At 36.4% G+C, this 24,424-nt stretch overlaps 1 protein-coding gene across 2 annotated transcripts in view; it reads right to left on the bottom strand.

Moving 5' to 3' along the window:
• Window positions 1-24,424, bottom strand: part of DHX29 (DExH-box helicase 29) — a 57,428-nt gene that overhangs the window by 5,821 nt on the left and 27,183 nt on the right. The window contains exons 11-24 of one of the 2 annotated variants that reach the window (XR_002731329.2): window positions 23,085-23,693; window positions 21,267-21,410; window positions 15,795-15,971; window positions 14,957-15,097; window positions 13,545-13,689; window positions 13,292-13,409; window positions 11,970-12,054; window positions 10,736-10,824; window positions 9,208-9,336; window positions 9,042-9,117; window positions 8,035-8,259; window positions 6,337-6,473; window positions 5,785-5,878; window positions 782-1,164 (exon numbers count right to left, since the gene is read on the bottom strand). Coding sequence is in view for 1 of the 2 variants with exons in the window: in XM_023210529.2 (XP_023066297.1) it covers window positions 862-1,164; window positions 5,785-5,878; window positions 6,337-6,473; window positions 8,035-8,259; window positions 9,042-9,117; window positions 9,208-9,336; window positions 10,736-10,824; window positions 11,970-12,054; window positions 13,292-13,409; window positions 13,545-13,689; window positions 14,957-15,097; window positions 15,795-15,971; window positions 21,267-21,410; window positions 23,085-23,693 (2,472 nt within the window). In the remaining variant the exon portion in view is untranslated. The remainder of the gene's footprint in view (window positions 1-781; window positions 1,165-5,784; window positions 5,879-6,336; window positions 6,474-8,034; window positions 8,260-9,041; window positions 9,118-9,207; window positions 9,337-10,735; window positions 10,825-11,969; window positions 12,055-13,291; window positions 13,410-13,544; window positions 13,690-14,956; window positions 15,098-15,794; window positions 15,972-21,266; window positions 21,411-23,084; window positions 23,694-24,424) is intronic. The other variant, XM_023210529.2, reaches the window with a different exon arrangement.

The following is a 24,424-nucleotide window of genomic DNA, read 5'->3' as shown; positions in this document are numbered from 1 at the left end:
GCAATTTTATAATGCTAATGATATTAAATAATTAATGTTAAAATGATGATTAACTTTCAGTTTCTGGTTTCTAGACCAATATTCAGCTACGGGCGTCAATCAGTAATTTCTCATGTTTTACATTTAAGTTTGATAAATGTTGAGAGTTATTCAAGTCAGTGCTTGAAATTACGGATCTTTGTTATTTTAAAGGTCAAGAAACAAAATGGAGGCACTCTTTGTAAAGGGAGAAGAATTATGTTTCAATTTTTTATGTTCCCTTTTCTTCTCATACTGCCTTAAAAATGTATAAATGAGACAGGTAACAAAAACCCAAAATATGAAGAGAAAATGCCATCTTAACCTTCACCATATGTTAAAAAATAAGAAAATGGAGTGATGATGCAGCTCCAATTTAAAAGGTTGTTTTCGTTGTAATCTATAAATTTGTTATTAAATTATCTTAGGTGATACTTGACCGACACTGTTGCAAATCATCCACAGTTCTACTACACCATTCAATATTCCCTTTATTTGGAAATAGCACATACAACTTGTCTTTTATTCCCTTCTGAGACACACCTTTTAATGAAATACTCAGGAGATTGATACATTATTAACCAACATCAATTTGCTATTACTGTCTTTATTCCAAGTAGAAAAGATGATGGGCAGAGTAGAAACCTTACTAATTTTTTTTTTGAAGAGAAAATAAGCATTCTTTTGTTTGAAAAGCTATGTGCATCTTGATTTCAAATATTAACAAATATGAATAGCTCAATTTGAGAACCAAATAAAATACCTGTTAGGGCATCCTAACTTGTTATGAATGACTTGTAGAATAATGCTCTGAATACTGGAATTTAGGAATGAGTACTTCACCTTCTCCTGGTATAAGAGCCATCCATGAGTTTGCAAATCTCTATTTACTGAGGATGGGTGTACTTGTGCTTTGCCTTGGGCCGTCTCCACAATGCAGGCCAATTTTTCTGTAACATCCACTGACTTTGTATAGATTATCTTCCCCACATTGTCATACAGTCCAGCCACCAGTACAGCTTTAAGAAGGGCAATTTCTTGGAATGAGAGGGTCTGTGATGCTCTGTTTCCTTCCCAGCTGGTAGAAGTTGTGGAAGATGAAAATCCTGCTGCCTTAACCAACTTTATTAACTCCTGCTTTACATCCTAGATTGGTTTATGTTAAAAACAGAAATAATCAAACTGATTAGAGAAATTTCCAAATAACAGTGTAATTTATATTACTGCTTCCTATAAAAATTGACAGGATGCTAATGATTATTTAGCTAACTATAGCCCAAATTACCTTAAGGAAGAAAAAAAAGATACTGGAAAGTCAACTAGAATCAGCTATTCTCTTCACCCTAAGACTTTAGATGTCTCAAAACATAAGAATGTATAAAATTTGAGAGCAAGAAAAATGTGTCTGAACACATTTTCATTCGCTACATTTACTTCCATAGTAGCTCTCCTTTTTTCTCTGGAGACTTTTACTGAATGAGGATGGTCAGCATTGAGAAAGAACTGACAGAAATCTTGATTCTAGATTGCAAGTACCTTCTTCATTTGTTTCTGGAAACTTATCTTAATTTCTCAAAGAACTTTGAAAAAGTTTATTAATGGCAACTTCATTTAATCTAAAATTGTTGCCTAAAATATTTTTCTACCTTTAATATGTGCTGATCAGCAAAACTAGCACAGGAAGGATGGGCAGTTTTTCAAAGTACACAGGATACAAGCAATTAAAAGGTGATGTTTACCTTTAGGATATCCTTTATGTTTTAAGTTTGGGGCTTAAGGGACTTTCATTCTAGGGGAGAAAAGACCAAACAGACGGCTGCCATAACACCACAGGGTTAGTGAAGACATGTAAAACTTTGTAGTCCCAGGGAGGTGAAGAAAAGGCTCACAGAAGAAAGGGGGTGGAAAGCAATTTGAAGGTTGGGAGAAGTAGAGAGGAGATAAAGGAAAAGGGGCTAAATTGAAGAAATAGCCCCCTCTGGGCTGATTAAGATTTCTACATGTTCCCAGTCAGGTGGCCCAGAGGGGGCTACTTCTTCAATTTAGCTCTTCATATGCTTCGAGAAGGACAAAGTTCATTCCACTTAGAGAAGTCTCTGCTGTCATCCTAGCAGTTTTTTTTTAATCACAAAAAATAGTGTGTCAAATATGGGAAAAAAACTTTACTTTTTAAAATATGAGTATAGAATAGGGGGATTATGTGAGAGATACATTATTTTCTGAATACTTTTATAGCATATCTGGGCCAAGCGAGGTGGCTCACACCTGTAATCCTTCCTAGCACTTTGGGAGGCTGAGATGGGAGGATCGCTTGAGACCAGGAATTCAAAACCAGCCTGGTCAACACAGCAAGACCCCATTTATTAAAAAAAAAAAAAAAAAAACTTTTATAGCCTATCTGTATTAAACATTATTTCCTTTTACACAAGTATCAATAAAAATAAAAAGACAGTATTTGTGGGGGAACCCTGCTTTTCACATTCACCTGTCTTTACATTTTGACTATGCTTCTACTCTCTCTCCTCCCAGAAATAAATTTGTTCCTGAATAGCAACCTAATAGGCTAAACCATTGGTTTCCCTTCCTAAGAACAGACTGATAAAGTTGATCACAACCAGTCACTAAGTATGATGCTTTGAATGCCTTTTCATAACTAGCCATCCCAGGCTGTAGCTAAATAGCTGGCCAATATTTAGGGACATATAATAGAATTTCATGAAAAGGAATCAGGGCTCTTTGGAAACACGACTGATTCCAAGCCTGGAGCATAAAATACACTAGAGAAGCTTTCCATACCAAAAGCAAGGGAGCCATCAAAGATTGCTAAGATTATATGAAAAGAACTCAGCAGCCAACACAAAGGAGCTCTCACTTCCCAAAGGGGAAAATTTGAGTATTAAAAAATTAACATCTGTAGAGAACTGAAACACATCAAATATATTTAAATCAATAAGTTCGTAACAATTTTTTAAAAAAACAAGATTCACTGATTACTTGTGGAGATGCTTAGGAATCAACTCATTATGAAAACTGCTAGGTAAAAGGAAACAAGCATTTATCCTAATTTTCTTGTATAAACTGTACCTCAGGGTATTCAAATATTAATAAGGAAAAAGTAGTTCTTTATGAAATAATTCTAGCTAACAAGTAGAACTATAATATCATCATTTGCAACCCTAATGAAATAATAGGTCTGAGTGTTATCAATGGCTGCTTAAAGCATTTCATGAAAAGCCAGTGGGGAATTTTGTAATGGATGAATCTAGCTGGCTCCATTGATGTATCTTAATGTTACAAAAAGGGAGATGACTCCGAAAAAAAGAAAAAAGAAAAAAAAAAAAAAAAAGATGAACTTGAATTGAACTCTCTCGATATAACATCCATTTATAGGAAATACAGGACACAGAAGAATATGTTAAATTATACCACAAGGATATAATCAGCCTTATCCAGACCCTAATGAAACAATAGGTCTGAGTGTTATCAATGGCTGCTAAAAGCCTTACATGAAAAGCCAGTGGGGAATTCTGTAATGGATGAATCTAGCTGGCCCCACTGATATATCTTAATGTTACAAAAAGGGAGATGGCTCCGAAAAAAAGAAGAAAGAAAAAAAAACAAAGATGAACCTGAATTGGATTAAACTCTCAACACCCATCTATAGGAAATACAGGACACAGAAGAATATGTTAAATAATACCACAAGGATACAATCAGCCATATCCAGAATGCAGGAAACTCTACAGGACAATAATATCTGGTTTCTTCAAAAAATAAATGGCAAATAGGAAAAAACTGAGAAAGGGGTGACGATAGGTTAAGAGACTTTATTAAAAAACATATCAACCAAACTTAAGGTGTGGGCCTTGTTTGGATCATCCTTTGAACTAGCTGTAAAAAAAGCCAGTAATGAGGTAACTGAGGATATTTAAATACTGTCTATATCTGATGGTATTAAGGAATTGGGTATTTTTAGGTGTGATAATGTTTAAAAAAATCTGATACCTTGGATATGCTTCAAAATCTAGAGGGCAGATAGTAGAATAAAAGGAGTACAAGTAGATTGACCACAGGTTGATAATTATGAAAGTGGGAAATGGGTATATGAAAGTTCATTATGTCCATACAATTTGATGTACGTTTGAAATTTTCCGTAATTAAAGAAAAATAACCACATTTCAGAGTTGAGAAGAAATATAGATTAATCTCCTTTCAACTTGCGTGTTGTTTTTTTTCCTTTCCTTTTTTTTTAGATAGAGTCTCGCTCTGCCCCCCAGATTGGAGTGCAGTGGCGCGATCTCGGCTCATTGCAACCTCTGCCTCCTGGGTGCAAGCAGTTCTCTGCCTCAGCCTCCCGAGTATCTGGGATTACAGGCGCCCGCAAGCACACCTGGCTAATTTTTGTATTTGTAATAGAGATGGGGTTTCACCATCTTGGCCAGGCTGGTCTTGAACTCCTGACCTCATGATCCACCTGCTTCGGCCTCCCAAAGTGCTGGATTACAGGCATGAGCCACTGCGCCCAGTCCTTGTATTTTTTGTTTTTGGTTTTTTTTTGAGACGGAGTTTTGCTCTTGTTGCCCAGGCTGGAGTGCAATGGCGCGATCTTGGCTCACCGCAACCTCCATCTCCTCGGTTCAAGTGATTCTTGTGCCTCAGCCTCCCGAGTACTGGGATTACAGGCATGTGCCACCACACCTGGCTAATTTTTTATTTTTAGTAGAGACGGGGTTACTCTATGCTGGTCAGGCTGGTCTCGAACTCCCAATCTCAGGTGATTCACCCACCTCCGCCTCCCAAAGTGCTGAGATTACAGGTGTGAGCTACCACGCCCGGCCCCCCCCCCCCTTTTTTTTAAGTGAAAAACTGAGACTTCTAATTCCCAAGATAGTGTTTATGAAATCGTGTTGCATCTTTTCTTTTCTTTTTTGAAAGAGATAGGGTCTCACTCTGTTACTCAGGGTACAGTGGTACAATTGTAACTCACTGCAACCTTGAACTCCTGGGCTCAAGCAATCCTCCCACCTCAGCCTCCTGAGTAGCTGGGACTACAGGCCATGTGCTACCATGCCCATTTCATTTTTTTATTTTTGGTAGAGACATGTTCTCACTATGTTGCTCAGGCTGGTCTCAAACTCCTGGCCTAAAGCCATCTTCCTGCTTCAGCCTCCCAAAGCACTGGGATTACAGGCACGAGCCAGTCTTTTTAATCATTTCTTGAACATACTATGATTATTATTATTATTGTTTTTTTTTTTTTTGAGACAGAGTGTTGCTCTGTCACCCAGGCCGGAGTGCAGTGGTGCGATCTGGGCTCACTGCAAGCTCCGCCTCTCGGTTCACCCCATTCTCCTGCCTCAGCCTCCTGAGTAGCTGGGACTACAGGTGCCTGCCACCACGCCCGGTTAATTTTTTTTTTTTTTTGTAATTTTAGTAGGGACGGGGTTTCACCGTGTTAGCCAGGATGGTCTCGATCTCCTGACCTCGTGATCTGCCTGCCTCGGCCTCCCAAAGTGCTGGGATTACAGGTGTGAGCCACTGCGCCCAGCCATACTATGATTATTAAATACTATTTTAAATCACTGTGTAATACATACAAGTTACTTGCTGGAAGAAAGAAGGCAAGTACAATCACAAATGTACTAATTCAACAAATGTTTTATTAAGCCCTTACTATGTGACAAGTATTTTCCTAGGCATTCTTTTTTCCAAAATAAACTTATAGTTACCCATGACTCTGAGTGAGAGATCCATATTAAGAATTACCTCTAGGGTTAACAGTGATGTTCTATTGAGAAAGTTCCTCCGGCAATATGTGATTTCAGAACGATAACCTCCTTCTTGTCGTGCTTTCCTCCATCTAGATAAATAAAATGTCAATTAATGAATAAAGTTCACCATGTTCTCTTTCCAAACTCTTTTTCAGAGCTAATAACCAAAGTAAGATTTAATTAAATTATAATTTAAAAAGGGGAGGGATCTTGCTTGTAGCAGCTACCAATTGTATATAAGAATATTAACTTATTAACAGATATGTTAACAGTATTAACAGATATTTTTTGTTTACGTTTAACAGTAAATTATTAAGTTACTTCAAATATGAGTTAATATACATATAATACCAAATATATTATTCTTAAGTTTTAAGAAGGATTATAAAACACATGACTCTCTAAAATAATTATACCTTGACAGATGAAATAACTAAAAATAAATTTAAACCTCAGATGTACAATTTTAATGAGTCAAAGGTAATTTTTTTTAAGTAAATAACCTCACGTAATTGGCTTATTGATAACGGCCAGATTATGTTTTTACCCTAGATAAGCATTGTAGATTGTCAGGTGGTCTGAATCCGCCATGGCCAAAGCTGATTTTGCAAGATCTGCTTCATCTTTTCGACCAATTGGTGTGGTAAAAGGAGACTTCTCTGTCATAACTGCAGCTAGTGTTGCCTATCCATAAATGACAAAACAATTTATCATTAAAGAGCTATACAGTGAAAGTTAACTTATAAAAGAAAGCAAATCATAAAACAATCACCCTTTAAGTTGCCTGTTTATTTTCAATACTTTTATTATGTTCTACTATAGCTAATTTATATTTTCATTTTAAACAGTTATTTTTTGTTCCATTTTAAGGAATTTCAAAAATACATCCCTTTACTTTTATACCCTTTCTGTGAGGTAAGGAGGCAATTATCACCACAGAGAAAAAAAACTGAACATTTATATAAATGATTTATAGTCTGTCATACAGTTAGAGGCAATCTGGGAATCCTAACTCAGTTATCTTGTCTCCAAGACTGTCAAATTTCCACTCTTAGTCTGCCATGATCTTTAAAAATAATTTGGACATAACAATCCATTTGTTGTTGTAGGTTTTCAGATAAACTATCATGGAAGAGGTTATTTTTTGAACTTCGCAAAATTCTGGTGAATATCTATTTCGAATACTAAACAGAGAGAGACTACAGTAATAAGTCACATTTTCTTCATTTTGTTTTTATTTCTGGGTTTTTTTACAGACAGGGTCTTGTTCTGTTGCCGAGCCTGGGGTGCAGTGGCCCAATCACAGCTCACTGCCCCCTCCTACTCCGGGGCTCTAGCAATCCTCCCACCTCAGCCTCCTGAATAGCTGGGTCTACAGGGGTACACCACCATGCCTGGCCAATTTTTTTAATCTTAATTTTTTTTTGCAGAATCAGGGTCTCACTATGTTGCCCAGGATTCCATTCTGTTTTTAAATAGCCTTTATTGGTAATCCCAGAAAAGGCCATAGCTTCATAAAGTTGGAAAGTTGGAATGGCACAGTAAGCATATGCGTCCAGAGACTCAGACAGATTTGAATTTGTTAATTCTGAGATAATTTGAGAAAAGAGAACTCTGCTAATTATTGGTTCAGAAAGAGAGCCCAAAAAAGGAAAGAAAAAAGTTTTTAATTTTACTTTTCAGTCGGTAGTGTTCAAAGCTTCCTAAGAATCATCCACTACATATTCCATTAAATATTTCAAGTGGGTTGAAAACAAAAGTTTAGACAAGTCAAAATAACTCACAAAATAGTACCTACAGTACACTTAAGTAAATGGATGAACAGATTTTCAAGTACATAAATATAAAAACTTAAATATTATATTAAAATATTCTTATCTGACCTGGCCAACATGATGAAACCCCATCTCTACTAAAAATACAAAAATTAGCCAGGTGTGGTGGCATGTGCCTGTAATCCCAGCTACTTGGGAGGCTGAGGCATGAATTGCTGGAACCCTGGAGGCAGAGATTGCAGTCAGCCTAGATTGCACCACCGCTCTCCAGCCTGGGCGACAGTGCCAGACCCTGTCTCAAAAAAAAAAAAAAAATTCTTATCAAGCATTCAGGCCCTCTCAGTTTTATTGTTAGTACAGACATTCTATTTAGTTAAAAAAATTTTTTTAATTAACACTTGTTTCCAAACTTGTAATTTCCTGGTCAAAGGATATTTAAAGTGAAGAAGCAGCAGCATTGTTTGACTTACCACTGGGTCAAGGCAGCCAAATATGGCACCAAAAATAAGCATCTTGCCAATCTTGACATTCACAGGTAAAGCTGCAAGGTGTTGGCCCAACGGAGTCAGTTTAGGGTCATTTAATTCACAAGCTCCAATTTTTCGGAGCAAATTCATTGCATTGCTGATCACTTGGAGCTGAGGAGGATCTAAGGCTTTGGAGAGGAAATCTTCAGGAGAACCAAGATTACATTTCTGCAGATTAAAAAAGTAATAAAATTGGTATGAAATCAAAGAATTAACACTACCCAATGAGATGGTACTGGAACTAAATTTGACTTCAGTAAAATTTTGAGCAAAGAGGGTAAAATGTGTTAGTAGGGCTATCCTGTTTTTTTTTTTTTTTTTTTTTTTTTTATAATGGGGGCAGAGGAGTTGGGGGGAAGAGTATGTGAGTGTTTGTGTGTGTGTGGGTGGGGAGGGAATAAGGATTAGATTTTCCACTCCACAGTTTTAGTTTCTTAATTCCGGATTTTGATAGAGTCAAAAATCTAAGAACTGAAGGATATTATATATCTTTCAGTCAAAGAAGACCTTTGTTTAGGTCAGGGTTTCTTGATCTCATACTACTGATATTTTGGGCTGGATAATTCTTTGTTTTAGGGAGCTGCCCTGTAAACTGTCAGATGTTTAGGAGCATCCCAGATCTCTACCTACTAGATACCATTTACCCTCCCTGTCCAATTATGACAACCAAAAATATCTCCTGACATTGCCCAATGTCCCCTGGTAGGCAACAGTGCCCCCAGTTGAGAACTACTAGTCTAGGTTATGAGGCTGATAATCTGTAAAGTGTAAGTGTCTGGCAAAACCCAAACACAGTGGATTTACTTATAATAAGATGGATAAGGGCATATATTAAATAAGAGTAAAAAAGTTGAAAATCTAAAGCAATATAAGGTAAGTTTAGGTGTTCATTTTTTTCTTTTCTAGAAAGGGGTGAAGGACAAAATTCATCTGAGTTCCCTTGAGATTACCATAATATGAAGGCATAATTCCTCCAAAGGTACACGTAAGATTTCAGGAACAGAATATTCCATAAAGCCTTCAAATCTGAAAAATAAAGAAATACTAAATACGTATTATCAGAAATGTCACACAGTACTGGTTTATGTGTTTTACATTTCCAGTGCTATGCCATACCTTTCTCTTGTGTACATTCGGAAACAGAAGCCATCTCTGACCCGCCCAGCTCTTCCCTGGCGCTGCAAAGCACTGGCTTTACTGACAAACGTCTCGACCAAAGAACTCATCTGACTGCTTTCATGGTACCTGAAGAAATGTTTTAGGAGGGAATATGTAGATAATTGACTTAAGTCAAAATTGGAGAAAGCTGGATTTGACTGTTACAACTAAGTTAAATACAGGCTTAAAAACTCCATTATTGTGGACCAATAATTCTCAAATTATGCTTCATATTTAAATAATTTAGTAAACATTGCATATTAAATACACTACAAATTAAAAGTCTGGCAAAAGAAAAAAACTTCTTTAACTTATCCTTTCTCATACTAACCTGATCATAGAATCTTTTTAAAATTTAGTAGAATATCTATTAAGTAAGGAATGAGAATTCTTTGAGATATTTTGAGAAGTGTTACTGTGAATATTATAATTCAACATACTTTTCACAATACAGTTAAACCCTGAAAACATTTTCTCTAGAGGTACAATTCAAAGAATCAAGAATCTACTTTTTATTGAATAGCGGTACTCTCTTGCAGATATTGCTATGGTTTCCTAAAACAGGGGATAGTGTATCTAGGTTACAGTAGACTACTAAAGGTGGTCTGTTCTATTTATGTAATATAAACATTATTTATACAGTGGTAATCTTTTTGTTGATTACTACTTTTAGTACTTTAGTTACAGTTACCTATTAGGTTCCAGTTACTGAACTAGGCACTTTCAGTTTTGAAATTTTCATTTTAACTGGGTGAGGTGGCTCATGCCTGTAATACCAGCACTTTGGGAGGCCAAGGCGGGCAGACTGCCTGAGGTCAGGAGTTCAAGACCAGCCTGGCCAACATGGTGAAACCCTGTCTCTACTAAAAATAAAAAAAAATTAGCCGAGTATGGTGGCAAGCGCCTGTAATCCCAGCTACTCAGAAGGCAGAGACGGGAACTGCTTGAACCAGGGAGGTGGAGGCTACAGTGAGATTGTGCCACTGCACTCCAGCCTGGGTGTCAGAGCAAGACTCCATCTCAAAACATAAAATAAAATGAAAATTTTTCATTTTACCCATTTGCAAATAAGGAAACTGATGATTACAGAGGTTATATGTTATGTTACTTGCTCAAGGGATTTAAATTCACCTCTTACTCCAAAAGCCATGTTTCTTTTCCAAATTACACAAATAATGTTTTTTGTTAAACAATTTATTTTGCAAATAAAAAATCTATAAAAATTTGTGTTTTGAAAATTTTTCTCAGTACTTTTTAAAAGTCGCACTATACTGGCATTACTTATGGGAAAACCCATGACATGAAATTCTGACATTTACTCAGATATTTTAAAGTTTCTTATAGTTTCTCTAAGGCTTTTGCTTTGGACAGAACTAGGACATTTAGGATTTTCTAAGATCCTTGGAATTCTTGAATTCCAAGAATTCAAGAGCCTCAGCCTCTTTCCAGGTTAAAAAATGTTTTGATTTGGGAAATTTAAACTTACTTATTTTCTTTTGTTCTTCCAGTATCAATTACAAATACAACATCTGGAATAGTGATACCCGTCTCTGCAATATTTGTTGCTAAAACAATCTGAAAAAAAACAAAAAGCTTAAAACATTTAGACTACTTTCATTAATATATCATTATTTATATTAGTATGAGCTGATGAAATTTAAAAACTGAATTTCAATTTCAGTCACAAAAATTTACAATCTATTTGCTATTACTATGTAATTTTAATTTACTCTAGTTTTGTCAGCTTAGCTTACTAATTAGACTAAATCTAAAATACAGATTTTTTAGTCCAACAAAAATACCACTCCCCTAGTTCTAGTCAATCATCTTAAAAATGACATAAGTAGGGCTGGGCGCAATGGCTCACACCTGTAATCCGAGTACTTTGGGAGGCCAAGGCAGGAGGATCACCTGTGGTCAGGAGTTTGAGACCAGCCTGGCCAACCTGGCAAAACCCTGTCTCTACTAAAAATACAAAAATTAGCCAGGCTTGGTGGCAGGTGCCTGTAATCCCAGCTACTCAGGAGGCTGAGGCAGGAGAATCACTTGAACCCGGGAGGAGGAGGTTGCAGTGAGCTGAGATTGTGCCATTGCACTCCAGCCTGGGCAACAAGGCTGGAGTGTTGTTGTGAAACTCCGTCTCAAAACAAAAAAAACATAAGTAGAATGGGAAACTGGGTAGAGAATGAAGACAGCTGAGCACAGCCCTTCACTATTATTAGGGAAAAAAAAAATCACATTAATGAGAAGAACTAGGTTGTTGTCCTGGCTCTGGTACTTATTAGCTTTGTGACCTACCTAATGGTTTATGTACAGGAAAAATCATCAGAGAGGATCTGCCTAGAGAACAAGAAGAATACTCCCAGGATTTAAATATTCAGTCTCCTTTGTGATGCCTAATATCCAATCTCCTTTGTGATGCCTTCTTGGGAAAAAGTTGTGACTTTTTTCCCTCAACAGGCAACATGCATACCATATTTTTCAACTAGCACTCTCTCAATGAAGTCTTCTCCCTTAAATAGCACATAATGTAAACCTACAAATGCTTGAATTGTAACATTGGGTTCACTTCTGATGATGGTAAGGCGCAGAACACTTGGAGTTGGCAGTGCACATCAAGCACTTAATGTTAACAACTGTCTTTGAAGATAAAAAGTTATATTGCCTTCGTAAAATATTTTCAGGTGTATCACATATAAATTTGCTGTACTAAATTTTACCTTCCTGACTCCTGGAGGAGGAAGTGTGAATGCTGCAGCTTGATCTTGGGTTGAAAGAATAGAATGCAGAGCTATCACTTTATATCTGAAAGTTAAAATCATAGTTCTTAGCAAGGGTTTCTCTTTAGAAGACACTGCAAAGAACAACAAAATTTATTTGCATATAGCAAGCAACTTTAAGATTTTTTACTATGAAAAAATTTAAACATACACAAGTGTTTACAGAATTGTACAATGAAACCTCATATACACACATCACAGAGAATATAAACAAATTATGTGAACAGGATTAAATTTTTTTAATGTTCTTTCTAATGTTGAAGTGGCTTGTATGGTTTATTACAGTAGTAATAAACTCTATTGAAACATATAGTAAACAGCTGATTAAATATATATGGCTGATAAACTGCAGTTTGGTTGGAGTTTTGCACGATTTAGCAGGTTGGCAGGAGTCACCATCTTACTTTTAAACCACAGGATTCCCTCTGCTTAATCTTATTAAGAAGATGAAGGCTGGCTGAGTGCGGTGGCTCATGCCTGTAATCCCAGCACTTTGGGAGGCTGAGATGGGTGGATCATCTAAGGTGAGGAGTTTGAGACTAGCCTGGTCAACATGGTGAAACCCCATCTCTAGTAAAAATATAAAAATTAGCTAGGTGTGGTGGCGTGCACTTGTAGTCCCAGCTACTTGGGGAGGCTGAGGCAGGAGAATCACATCAACCCGGAGGTAGAGGTTACAGTAAGCTGAGATTGTGCCACTACACTCCAGCCTGGCCAACAGAGCAAGACTCTGCCTTAAAAAAAAAAAAAGAAGATGAAGGCTACAGGCAGTGGCTCACACCTGTAACCCCTAGCACTTTGGTAGGCCAAGATGAGAAGTTCGCTTGAGCCCAGGAGTTTCAGGCCAGCCTGGGCAACAGAGGAAGACCCTGTCTCTATGAAAAAAAAAATTCTAAATTAGCTGGGCGTAGTGGTGCACGCCTATGGTCCCAGCTGCTCAGGACGCTGAGGTGGTAGGACTGCTTGACCCCAGGAGTTTGAGGCTGAAGGTGCAACCACGCCACTACACTACAGCCTAGGCAACAGAGAGAGAATCTGTCTCAAAAATAAAATAAAATGGAACAAATGCAGAATATAGTACCTAAAAATTTTTAGTAGATAACATGTTATAATGGAAATGTTTAAACAAAAAAATCTTACTTCCCCATAGCCAATTTTAACCTTTGGTGAAAAGACTTTGAAAACTCTGATCAAGGGTTTTAATGTACCAAATATTTTCCTATTTTAAAACAACCAGGAATATAATGAAGATGTGTAGTTACCGTTCAGAATAAAATCTTCTATCATTTGACAGAAGATCATACAACTGCTGAATATAAGCAAGACCTGGTAAAAAGATCAATACTGCTCCTTCAATATTTCTGAACTGGGGACTTTTATCTGAAATTAAAAAAAGATACAATATTCAAAATAAGAAGATAAAAGGAACAGCATATAAAATATTAACACTACATCTCCAGCTAGTAGAAATGTTTTATCAAATAAAATGGAGACCCATTAGAAATAGAAATATACCTAAGTATGCAAGAAGTTCCAAAATGAGATCCAGGTTGATTTTATGAGGATTCATGTATAGAATAGCATGCTGAGTGCGGCTGCTGTACTTTTGGTAAAATGGATTTAAATCAGCATTTGCTCCAGTCTGAACTGGGATGTATTCCTAAAAGAAATCCAACCAGAGGGAGCTGAATAAAAATATTAAGTATTTTTGTAAGACAAAGAAGGAAAAAAGGCGGTATTTGCATTCATCAAATCTATATTTTTCTCATTGTCACCATTACTATTTTGTTAAGATACAGAAAGAATATACTTAATAGTGGCGAGAGTATCAGGAGGTATCATCTCTCTCCTATAACGTCATCCAGCCCTTAGGTATAGCAAAACCTTTTTATCTTGGCATATACATACTAAAATAATTGTAGAAAAGCATATTGTAACCATGTATGCATCATTCTGTGGCAACCAAAAAGCAGCCAGGCCAAGAGAGGTCATAACTTTAATAAGTAGTTTGTACCTGGCTCATTCCTTCTACATTCTACTTTGGCTCCTGAATTCCAGTCATCTCTTTTGAAATAATTATATTTTTCTAAAGTCTTTCTTTAGTTAGTAATTTTTACCTCTGGTGTTTTAGGGCAAGATTTTAATTTTTGCTTTCTTGGTCTATCTGCTTAATAAAAATATAAAGATAACTTTAACTCTGTGTTTTCATCAAATTGGAAACATGCATGAAATATCATGGATATGACAAAAATGCTGGATCTAGTACCACTGGCTAAAATGCAGGATTTTTTTTGATATTTCTGAAAACATGTAATTGAAACTAACTTCCCAGGAAGAACTATGCCCTACACAGCTTCAGTATGTATGTATGTACGTACGTACGTATATATGTATCTATCTATCTCTATCTATCTATCTATCTATCTATCTATCTATCTATCTATCTATCTATCTATCTATCTATATCTACCTATCACCATCTTGCCTCTGCCCTGCTCCTGCCAGGACAGAGGCTAAGAAAACCAATGGCAAGGATCTAGATTTCAGACCTGCCCTATTCTGATCACCTATGGTGTTGAGATGAAGTAGAGAAAAATCACTACTAATGTACTACTCAATAACTGATCACTGTTACAAAATTGTTGTAAGAAGTTGCTTCTAACTTGTATGGTCCTTGATTTTGTATGTGTACCTAGATGGCCCAGAATAGTTTAAGAGGACAATCAAAGTATCACAAATCAAAGACTACAGTCTATGAAATAAAGATTAAAGAAACAACCTTTAAAATTGGTTCATTCTCAGATCTGTTCCTCATCTATCAAATTATACTCAAATTCACTGTGTTAACCATATGATTTTGAAACTCTTGTGGCAGCTTAGGCCCTGGATATCATTATCTGATATCTTTCAAAATATTTTCTTTTTACCTGATATTTTTTTATTCCCCCGGCTTTGCTTGTAACATTAATGGTTACTTCTTCTTCCTCTTCCAGAAACTTCTGACAATATTCTGAGTCTTTCTCCAGTACAAAACCTGTTTCTTCTATTATATCTTCAAGATGAAAAACCTGCATAGAATAAGGCATATAAATGGGTGAATTCAAATTCATTTTAGTAAATATCATTTTAAAGAGAACAAGGGGACACCACCTTTTGAATGTCACCAAACACTAATTTAGAATATTATGAAAAAAAATTTTTAGTATTATTTGGGAATGAAGACTTGGTTGACAGAGAAGGATTGTCTCTAAAGCCTCAAGACAAATTACATTATGAGATATATTTATATATATACATATAATGTGAAACAGTTAAGAGTAGATTATATTAGTTGAACTGAAAAGGTAAGAATCAAGAATAGAATATGTAGAAAGGAAGCTTTAAAGACAACCCTAAATTTGAGGGGTGGGTGAAAAAGGAGTTCCTTATTGCCAGGTAGCCACTCTTTTTTTTTTTCCCCCTGACCATTAGATGACCAGGGAAGGGCGGCAACTCTTAATCTGAATATAATGATTTTCATGTGAAAATAGTTTTATGTTTTTTAGCCCTCAGGGCTGTCTTGAGTCAACACCCTCCTTTCTCTCCTATCCAGCCTCAGGCAAGGCAGTAACAGCCATCTGATTCTTAAGGCTATGTCCCCCTCCTCTGACGACTCACTGAACCTAGGAATAGTTCTGGCCTCAGACTACAAGCACCCATCTCCCAGGGAAAGAACCTGTTGGTAATGCAGTTTCTGCTTATACACATATTATAAAGAAAACTTACCTCAACAGGATAACTTCTTCCTGAAATTCTGAGAATGGGGCAGTGTGTGAAATATGTAGAAAATTTTTCGCTGTCCACAGTGGCACTCATTAGAATCAAGTGTAGATCAGAACGTTTCTGTAAAATTTCCTTCAAGATAATTAGTAGGAAGTCTGACTGGACACTTCTTTCATGAACCTAGTTTTAAAAAGGGAATAAAAAAATTCTTCATATATTGTATAAATTCTAGTAAGAGGCTTGAACAATCAGACACCCAGATTTACTAAAAGTTATTCAATATCTAAGTACAGTCAGTACATGTGCAGGGAGGGAGAAGCTGTATGTTTTAAATAAGGCAGATCTTCAGAACTGAAAATAAAGTCATTCTCTAAAATTGAAGTCACTGAAAATCATATAATAAACTAGATTAGCCATGACAGCATGATTCTACCCTAGGAGATGGTTTGCAAATCAGATCAGATGTAGCTGATAAGGCTGGGTACAACTCTAAGTTTGAGGGATGCGTGAAAAAGGAATTCCTTATTGCCAGTAGCTCATACTTGTAATTTGAGCACTCTGGGAGGCCGACACGGGTGGATCACCTGAGGTTGGGAGTTTGAGACCACCCTGGCCAACATGGCGAAACCCTGTCTCTACTAAAAATACTAGTATTAGCCAGGTACGGTGGTGTGCACCTGTAATCCCAGCTATCTGGGAGGCTGAGGCAGGAGAATCACTTGAACCCAGGAGGCAGAGGTTGCAGTGAGCCAAGCTCATACCACTACACTCCAGCCTGGGCGACAGAGTGAGACTCTGTCTCAGAAAAAAAGAAAAGATGTAGGGTATATCCCAAATTTCACTTAGAAGCAAGAGTGACTGCTAAATCTCTGCCACTAATATAAAACTATACTGTCACCATTACAAGACATATGGTTTATCTACTAGGTAGAAAAAGAGGCATTAACTAGCAGGAATCTGAGAGAATCTCTATCACTGTCAGAAAAAAGGGTTTTATGCTCTTCTAACACATCCATTTTAGGGAAGAGCATGGATGAGGTATACTGTCAGAACTTTAGTATCTGTTGACTCTGAGTCTATCTTCCAACTTTCTGTACTGTGACTTATTTCTACTCTATTTTATAACAGATTTAAGGTAGCACAAAAGGATAAAGTATATCAAGATAACAAAACAGGTTTTATCATTCATTTGTTTGGAAGGGAGGCAGCAGGGGTTAAGTGTTCAGACTCTGGAATCAATTGCTAGGGTCCAATTCTTGGCCACTTACAGTGTGACTTGGGGAAATTTAAATGACTTAGGTAAAGTCATTTAAATATTCTGGGTCTATTTCTTCTATAAAAGGAGAATACAAATAATGCAAATTTCATAGAGTTGTGACAATCAAATGAGATAATGCAAAGCCCTTAGAACAGAGCCTAACAGTAAGTACTCAGCATTGTGCTAGATGCTGGAGTTTAAAAAGCAACCAAGAGAGTTCTCTTCCTTTGAGTTTTCAGTGCAGTAAGAAGATGCTGTATAGGATGGTTTGAAATTATATATGAAGGAGAACTAATCCCGATGGTCAAGGCGACTACTAAGACAAATGCCATTGATGCTGAGGACTGAGGGATGAGTATGAAAAGAAAAAGAGGAGGAAGAAACGGGACGAAAAAAGGAGAAAAAAGCATTCATGTTAAGGTACACAGTGTGTATGAATTCATGGTAGAAAGAAGGATCATACTAACTTTCAGGAACTGGAGAAACAAAAACAATGACTTGAGCATGGGATGGGAGATGGGTCAGAAATAAAGCTGGTAAGATACTCAATAAACTGCCCTGTAAGGCCTTGTAAACTGGGTTAAGGAGTTGTGACTTTTTCCTAATGAGTCAGGAAGGGCAGTGATTAAAGCATTTTAAAGCAGAGGAATCATGTGGTCTGAGTTTTATTTTAAAAAGGATAATCCTGGCTACAATGTGGAAAATGTAGTGGAGGAGAGCAAAACAAAGCAGGAAGTTTAATTCATTAGAGACTTTTGTAGTAATTAAAGAAATAACGGTGGTGTCTTCAAGGGTAACACCAGTGAATACAGAGACAAGTAAATGTACTTGAGAAAGGCAAAATAAAAGGACTAGCTGACTGGATTCAGGGGATGTGGGAGAAAGAAGGAAAAATCTTAAAGACATTTTTACTTTGGTGGTTTGATCAGGTGACTGGGGATCATTCAGAGATTTAGAAGAGAGCAGAAGGGGCAAGTTATACAAGATGAACAGGGAGGAGAGATGTTGAGTAGTAAAACTGCTGAGTTTGGAGTTCCTGAGACTGAAGGTATCTAGATGGTAGCTAGATATTTAAGTCTGACGCTCAAGAAAGAAATCTGATGGAAGGCATAGATCTGGAAAACTTCATCAAATAGATATGAATTTATACAAATAAGGCTTTTTTGTTTGTTATTTTGAGACAGGGTCTCGCTCTGTTGCCCAGGCTGGAGCACAGTGGCACTACCACAGCTCACTACAGCCTTGACCTCCCAGGCTCAAGCAATCCTCCACCTCAGCCTTACAAGCAGATGGGACTATAGGTGAGTAGACAGGACTACAGGCAAAAGCCACCAAACCTAGCTAATTTTTTTTTTTTTTTGGAGAGAGGAGGTCTCCCTTATATTGCCCAGGCTGGTCGCAAACTCCTGGGCTCAAGTGATCCTCCCGCCTCAGCCTCCCAAATTGCTGGCATTATAGGTGCAAGCCACTGCACCTGGCCAGATTTTTTTTTAAAAGGAAAAAAATAAGGATAGAACATAAAATAGAGCAAATAAAAATGCATACTATTAAGTATACTTGGTATAGATGGGCATAAAATTTGGCTGTAAGCACACTATCAACCATCAAGAAAATCTACTCAATTCACACACTGACTACAAACTAAAATCACACAATTCCTAATAGGCCAGAAGAAGCATTATTCTGTCTTCATAAAGAGGTTCCTGTATGTCATGGACTTTGTCCTGACATCTCTTACAATAAATACTTAACATGACAATGAATTTCACTTCTAGGTTTTTTTTACTTGCTGTAGTGTCTAAGAGGTTGATGGGATCACATTGGAGCTCAATTCAGTTAACTGTGTCTACGAATGGCTAATACAAAACCATGAAAGAATACAACTTCCTGAAGTTGGTCTGGTTTTTAGAGCTCATCCTGATCTATATTTACCAAGCAATTTTCTGGTAATAATTTGGGGTTCAACAGAACTTATTAACTGCTACAGATATTTCAACTTACCTAACAGTAAGAATTTCTCACTATAAATATATTGTAGCTTATTTTAAGAATGGTAATACGAAAAAAAAATCAGCATTTTGGCTCACATTGACCCTTGATGATACTGATTAAATCCAGGTCTTGGTCATACAAAGCCACAATTGTAACACCTTACCTCTACTCCCTTCCCGCAGGAGCCTATGGGCCAGATAAAAAAGCAGCCATTCAGCTCTTTGATATTTTAGTGATAAGAGTGAAACCATCCCTATAAACTTTATAAAATTAATCAAGGAAGAAAGTTGTTCACTGACTATTGTCCTAGAATCACACAGACCCTAGATTATCGTTCCCCTTAACTGCTCTATAGATAACTTGAACATTATGAAATGGTACGTTTTCCATTTGAGAAATTCCTTCAGGTCCTATGTACCAGTGAAACTATTGACTCAAAGCTGATCTGAAGGACCCCACTGATGCCAGCTGGTATGAAGGACCCCACAAAGAGCTGACTCCCCAAATAATGCAGTTTCTACATCCTAATGATTTTTATTCTCTTTACCCTTACCAATCAATGATGCCAATTTTCCAATCCCTTGCCTTCCAAAATCCCCTTAAAAGCCCGTAACTCCTCTGGGAGATAGATTGAGGGTCTCCTCATCTCCTTGCTTGGTGCCCTGCAACCATTAAACACTTTCTCTGCTGCAAACTCTACTGTCTCAGTGCATTAGTCGGTTACTACATAGTGAGCATACAAACCTGTTGCTCCTGTAACAACAGTACAGTGTTCTCTCCCGTTAAGGAATAAAGACTCCTTAGATAAAAATTCCTATAATTTATTTATTATCAAAATATTAATTAGGTTATTTTAAAATGTCTTCACTCAAACTTATCTGACAAGCGGAAAATAGCTGAATAAATTATGGGACCATCCAAATTATATACTAGTATAAAGCTACTTTTAAAAATCATGTTTTTGGGCCAGGCATGGTGGCTCATGCCTATAATCCCAGTACGTTGGGAGGCTGAGATGGGCGGATCATGAGGTCAGGAGATCGAGACCAGCCTGGCCAACATGGTGAAACACCGTCTACCAAAAATACAAGAATTAGGTGGATGTGGTGGCACACGCCTAGTCCCAGCTTACTCAAGAGGCTGAGGCAGGAGAATTGCTTGAATCCAGGAGGTGGAGGTTGCAGTGAGCCGAGAACACGCCACTGCACTCCAGTCTGGTGACAGAGCAAGACTCTGTCTCCAAAAAAAAAAAAAAAAAAGGTTTTTGTTGACTAATGTGAAAGAATTATAAATACACATATTAAATATACACATACAAATATACAAATTAAAGATTAACATTTTTTTCTGAATCATGAAATCATACTTTTTCTTTTCATTTTTCTACCTTTCTATGCTTCTAATAATTTCTAACCAAAAGGAGGAAAATAACCCAATTATATATAGTCTATTAATTAAAAATCAATGAATGAATGAACTTTCACTATTGGTTTCTGAACTTAGTGAATTAACGACATTTACAAAAACTTTATATTGGGGAGATTTTTAATTTCATTTTCTGAATAACACGAATGGTATATATCTTATCTGTTCTTGAAAAATTATACACAAGCAAATTAGTTTATATACACTAGGCTCCTATGGCATTTAAAATAATAAGGAGAAACTTATAGCATAATTCAATGTAAGTGTGCATTCAAATTTGATTCACGTTGAGGTATATCTACCAATAAAGTGATATAGTGACGAAGACTTCTTATTTTTTGTAAGAATTACAGCAGATTCTTTAACAACTAAATGTAGTAGTTGAGAGGCAGTATACTGTTAAGAATACAGACTGAAGCTAAATTGCTTGGGGTTGAACCTCCAGCTACAGAAATTACTGCCTATGAACACTTGAGCAGGCTGTATGACCTCTCTGTACCTCAGTTTAAAATAAGGATATCTGCTTCACTGGGTTACTAGAAGAATTAAATGAATTCACTGCCTACTGTCCTACACACACATATGCTATACATAACACTTTGAACAGCATTAAGCATATAGCAAATATTACATAGTATTTATTAAACCAACAGGAGATACATTTGTTACAAGAAATTATTATATGGAAAGTATATAATAATTTAGTAAGCATAAAGAAAATGTTATCTAGTATTAGGAGTAACATCTTTTTAATACAAAAATATTTCAAATTTTTGAATACAACTATAGAATCCACTCACCTCATCTACAATAACATGAGACACATTACTTAGAAGACCATCTTCTTGAAGTTTCCTTAGCAAAACCCCTGTTGTACAATAGAGTAACCTAGTAGATTCACAAGCTCGAGATTCCATCCGGATCTGATACCCACACAATGAATTCTAAAGGGAGAACATAAGGCCTTGATTAGATTCTCATGAGTAATATGGGAAACAAGCTTTAAAAAGTGAAGCAGAAGTGCTGATCTTGCTGCTAAATGAAGCACTGTAAGTAATCTAGTACAATTTATTAATAATATATTAATAATTATTACTTTATTAATAAATACATTAGCAAATCTGTTCAGTGCAATTTATTATTAAAAGCATTTTCCCATGGTCTTCAACTCTATAAAGCTTTAAAATATATTTTATATTTTGGCAAATTTGAACAGAAAAACTTTTTTTTTTTTTTCAAATGGAGTTTCATTCTTGTGGCCTAGGCTGGAGTGCAGTGGTGCAATCTCGGCTCACTGCAACTTCCATCTCTTGGGTTCAAGCGATTCTTTTGTCTCAGCCTCCCACTTAGCTGGGATTACAAGGGCATGCCACTACACCCAGGTAATTTTTGTATTTTTAGTAGAGATGGGGTTTCACCATGTTGGCCAGGCTGGCCTCAAACTTCTGACCTCAGGTGATCCCCCCACCTCAGCCTCCCAAAGTGCTGGGATTATAGGCATGAGCCACCATACCCAGCCCCAAAATTTTTGCTCTTTTCAAGATGTTGAGGAAAAAACTGGTCACCTTATTTAAATACCATTAATATGATTATTAAAACATTAATAAATGTTGAATTAATTTCTTCCTAAATAATCATGAAGCAAAATATTGAGGTACTCAGGAATGAAATTTTAAGCAGCTTCTATAATTTGGTCTACTTTTCTACCAAGATCTCATAAAATTTGCTGTCATTAAAAAGCAGCTAGTATCCTTCTAGTAGTGCCTAGTGGAATTTTAACATAACATCCCCCATCACATTTTCTTTCTTACTCCTTCAGTCATTCCATTGTCTTATTTGTATATATGTCTGTCATTCTCTAAGAGCAGAAACTGTGCCTTTTTTTTCCTCCTCTATTCCATGACAGAAACCCAGACAATTTTGCTAAATAGAAAACTTTTAATGAAGGGGTACCCAGTTTAGAGATAAAAATATAATATGCCATCTCCAGAATGAACAATTCAAAGTATAAATAATCAGAATTATATGAAATTGCAATTCGTCATATTTGGTTCTAACTAGTTTAATTAACTAATTTGTATACTTTGCAGTCACTCTGGTTAAGGTCTGGCCAGTTTTGTATATACTAGCATGGCAAAATGCATGACAATAGACATTTAAGTACTTTTCTCATTTTTTAAAAAAATATGGGGTTGGAAAATACTAGCATTTTAATTATACTGTTTTTCCCTTCTGCTCACTGAAAAGAATGAAAATCATTCAGGAATACATTCCACAGAAAAAGGTTTGCAAAAACTTGAGATATATTTTAGTAGAATTTGAGTTTGTCCACATTCTTTGGCTGTTCAATTTAGTGGGTAACATATTTGAATATTCAATTATTATAGTTAATATATTTTTTCTAAGAGAATTTTAATGACAGAACTACTGATAATCCTTCTCATAGGACAGTGGCATACTATCACATCTATCAAAGAAAACACGAAAAGTGCCTGAAATGTGCTACTGGTCAACCAGTAACAGTGAAAATTCACATATGGTACACATTCCATTTGGATCACAAAAGCAAAGGTGAATAATGTCACCATTCACTGAGGTGGAGTTGAATGACAGCTTACCCTTCCTCCAGGTCCATTTTCACAGCCCAATTCATCACATACTCTGGTGGCTAAACTCACTGCTGAGATTCTTCGGGGTTGAGTACAGACAATGTTACATTTACTTGCTTCCCACTCATTTAGAAGCAAATCTTCCAATAGAAAATGTGGTACCTGAGTACTTTTACCACTCCCTGTTTCACCTGCCACAACCACTACCCGGTGCCTTTTAAGAGTTTCAACAATTGAGTCCCGATGTTTAAATACAGGTAACTGTTGTCTTTCCTTTAGAAGTTTCTGATACTTAGGTGTGCTTTGCAACTTTCTAAAGAGGTTTCTAACAGGTTCCAAATCTTCCACATTTGCTGATTCCAAGGACAGTGCAGAAAAATCCTCATCCGAAACCAAATTTTCCCAAGATTCCTCAGGATCTTCAGAGCTTTCTCTCTTATTTTCAGAATGCTGTTGTTGCTGCTGTTGCTGCTGTTTCAATTTATTCAGAAGTTTGGCAATAAAAAGATCACGTGGTTTATTGGTTTCCATTTTATTTAATTCTTCCTTTTTCTTTTCTGCATCACTCCACTCCAGCCAAACATCTCGGTAAGTGGGAGGAAGTAACTGATGAACTGACTAAAGTAAAAACAGCAGTATGTTATTTTCACTAACTATTCAATATGGAAATACAATAGATTAGCACTTAAAAGGATAGCACTTAAAATTCAATAGATTAGCACTTAAAAGGATATATTCATCTTAAAATATAATTTGACTCAAATTATTATTACTTTAATATATGTATGTGTACGATGCAAATTCAAGAACAGCACATCATATTCAGGCTTCTTGACTGACTAGCTGTGTAACCTTGCACAATTCACTTAACCTCTATGTGTCTCAGCTTCTGCATTTTTAAAATGGGGCTAGTAATTGTACCTCCCTTATAGGCATATTCTGAGGTTTAGTTAAGATATGTGAGGTGCTTACTCTTGGAACATGTTAAACTACTGAACAAATGTCTATTACTTATTCCTGCAGTGGCACTATATAAAATGTTAATGAACCATAAAGCAGTTCTTTTGAGATTCTGGCAGTTGTATAATGTTACAGGTCAAAGTATTTTAAATGAACTATACTGGATGGAATCTAAGTTATCTTAATTCTGTGCTATAAAGAATCCACAATTATCTCTCTGATACTGATAGTCATTTTTATCAAGCAAATAGTTCATAGTGCCTTATTTTGCAAAATAAGGGAAATAAAGACATTAATAACTTTTACTGGCAGAAATAGGGAAAGAACTACTGTCCAGAGTTCTACTTAATCAGTGTCTAAAATTTTCGAAGGTTCTAATTTCCTATGAA

Source organism: Piliocolobus tephrosceles, chromosome 4, assembly GCF_002776525.5.
Source record: "Piliocolobus tephrosceles isolate RC106 chromosome 4, ASM277652v3, whole genome shotgun sequence".
Lineage (NCBI taxonomy): Eukaryota > Metazoa > Chordata > Mammalia > Primates > Cercopithecidae > Piliocolobus > Piliocolobus tephrosceles.
The sequence above is the reverse complement of the archived record's forward strand: the minus strand, read 5'-3'. Positions and strand labels throughout refer to the sequence as shown.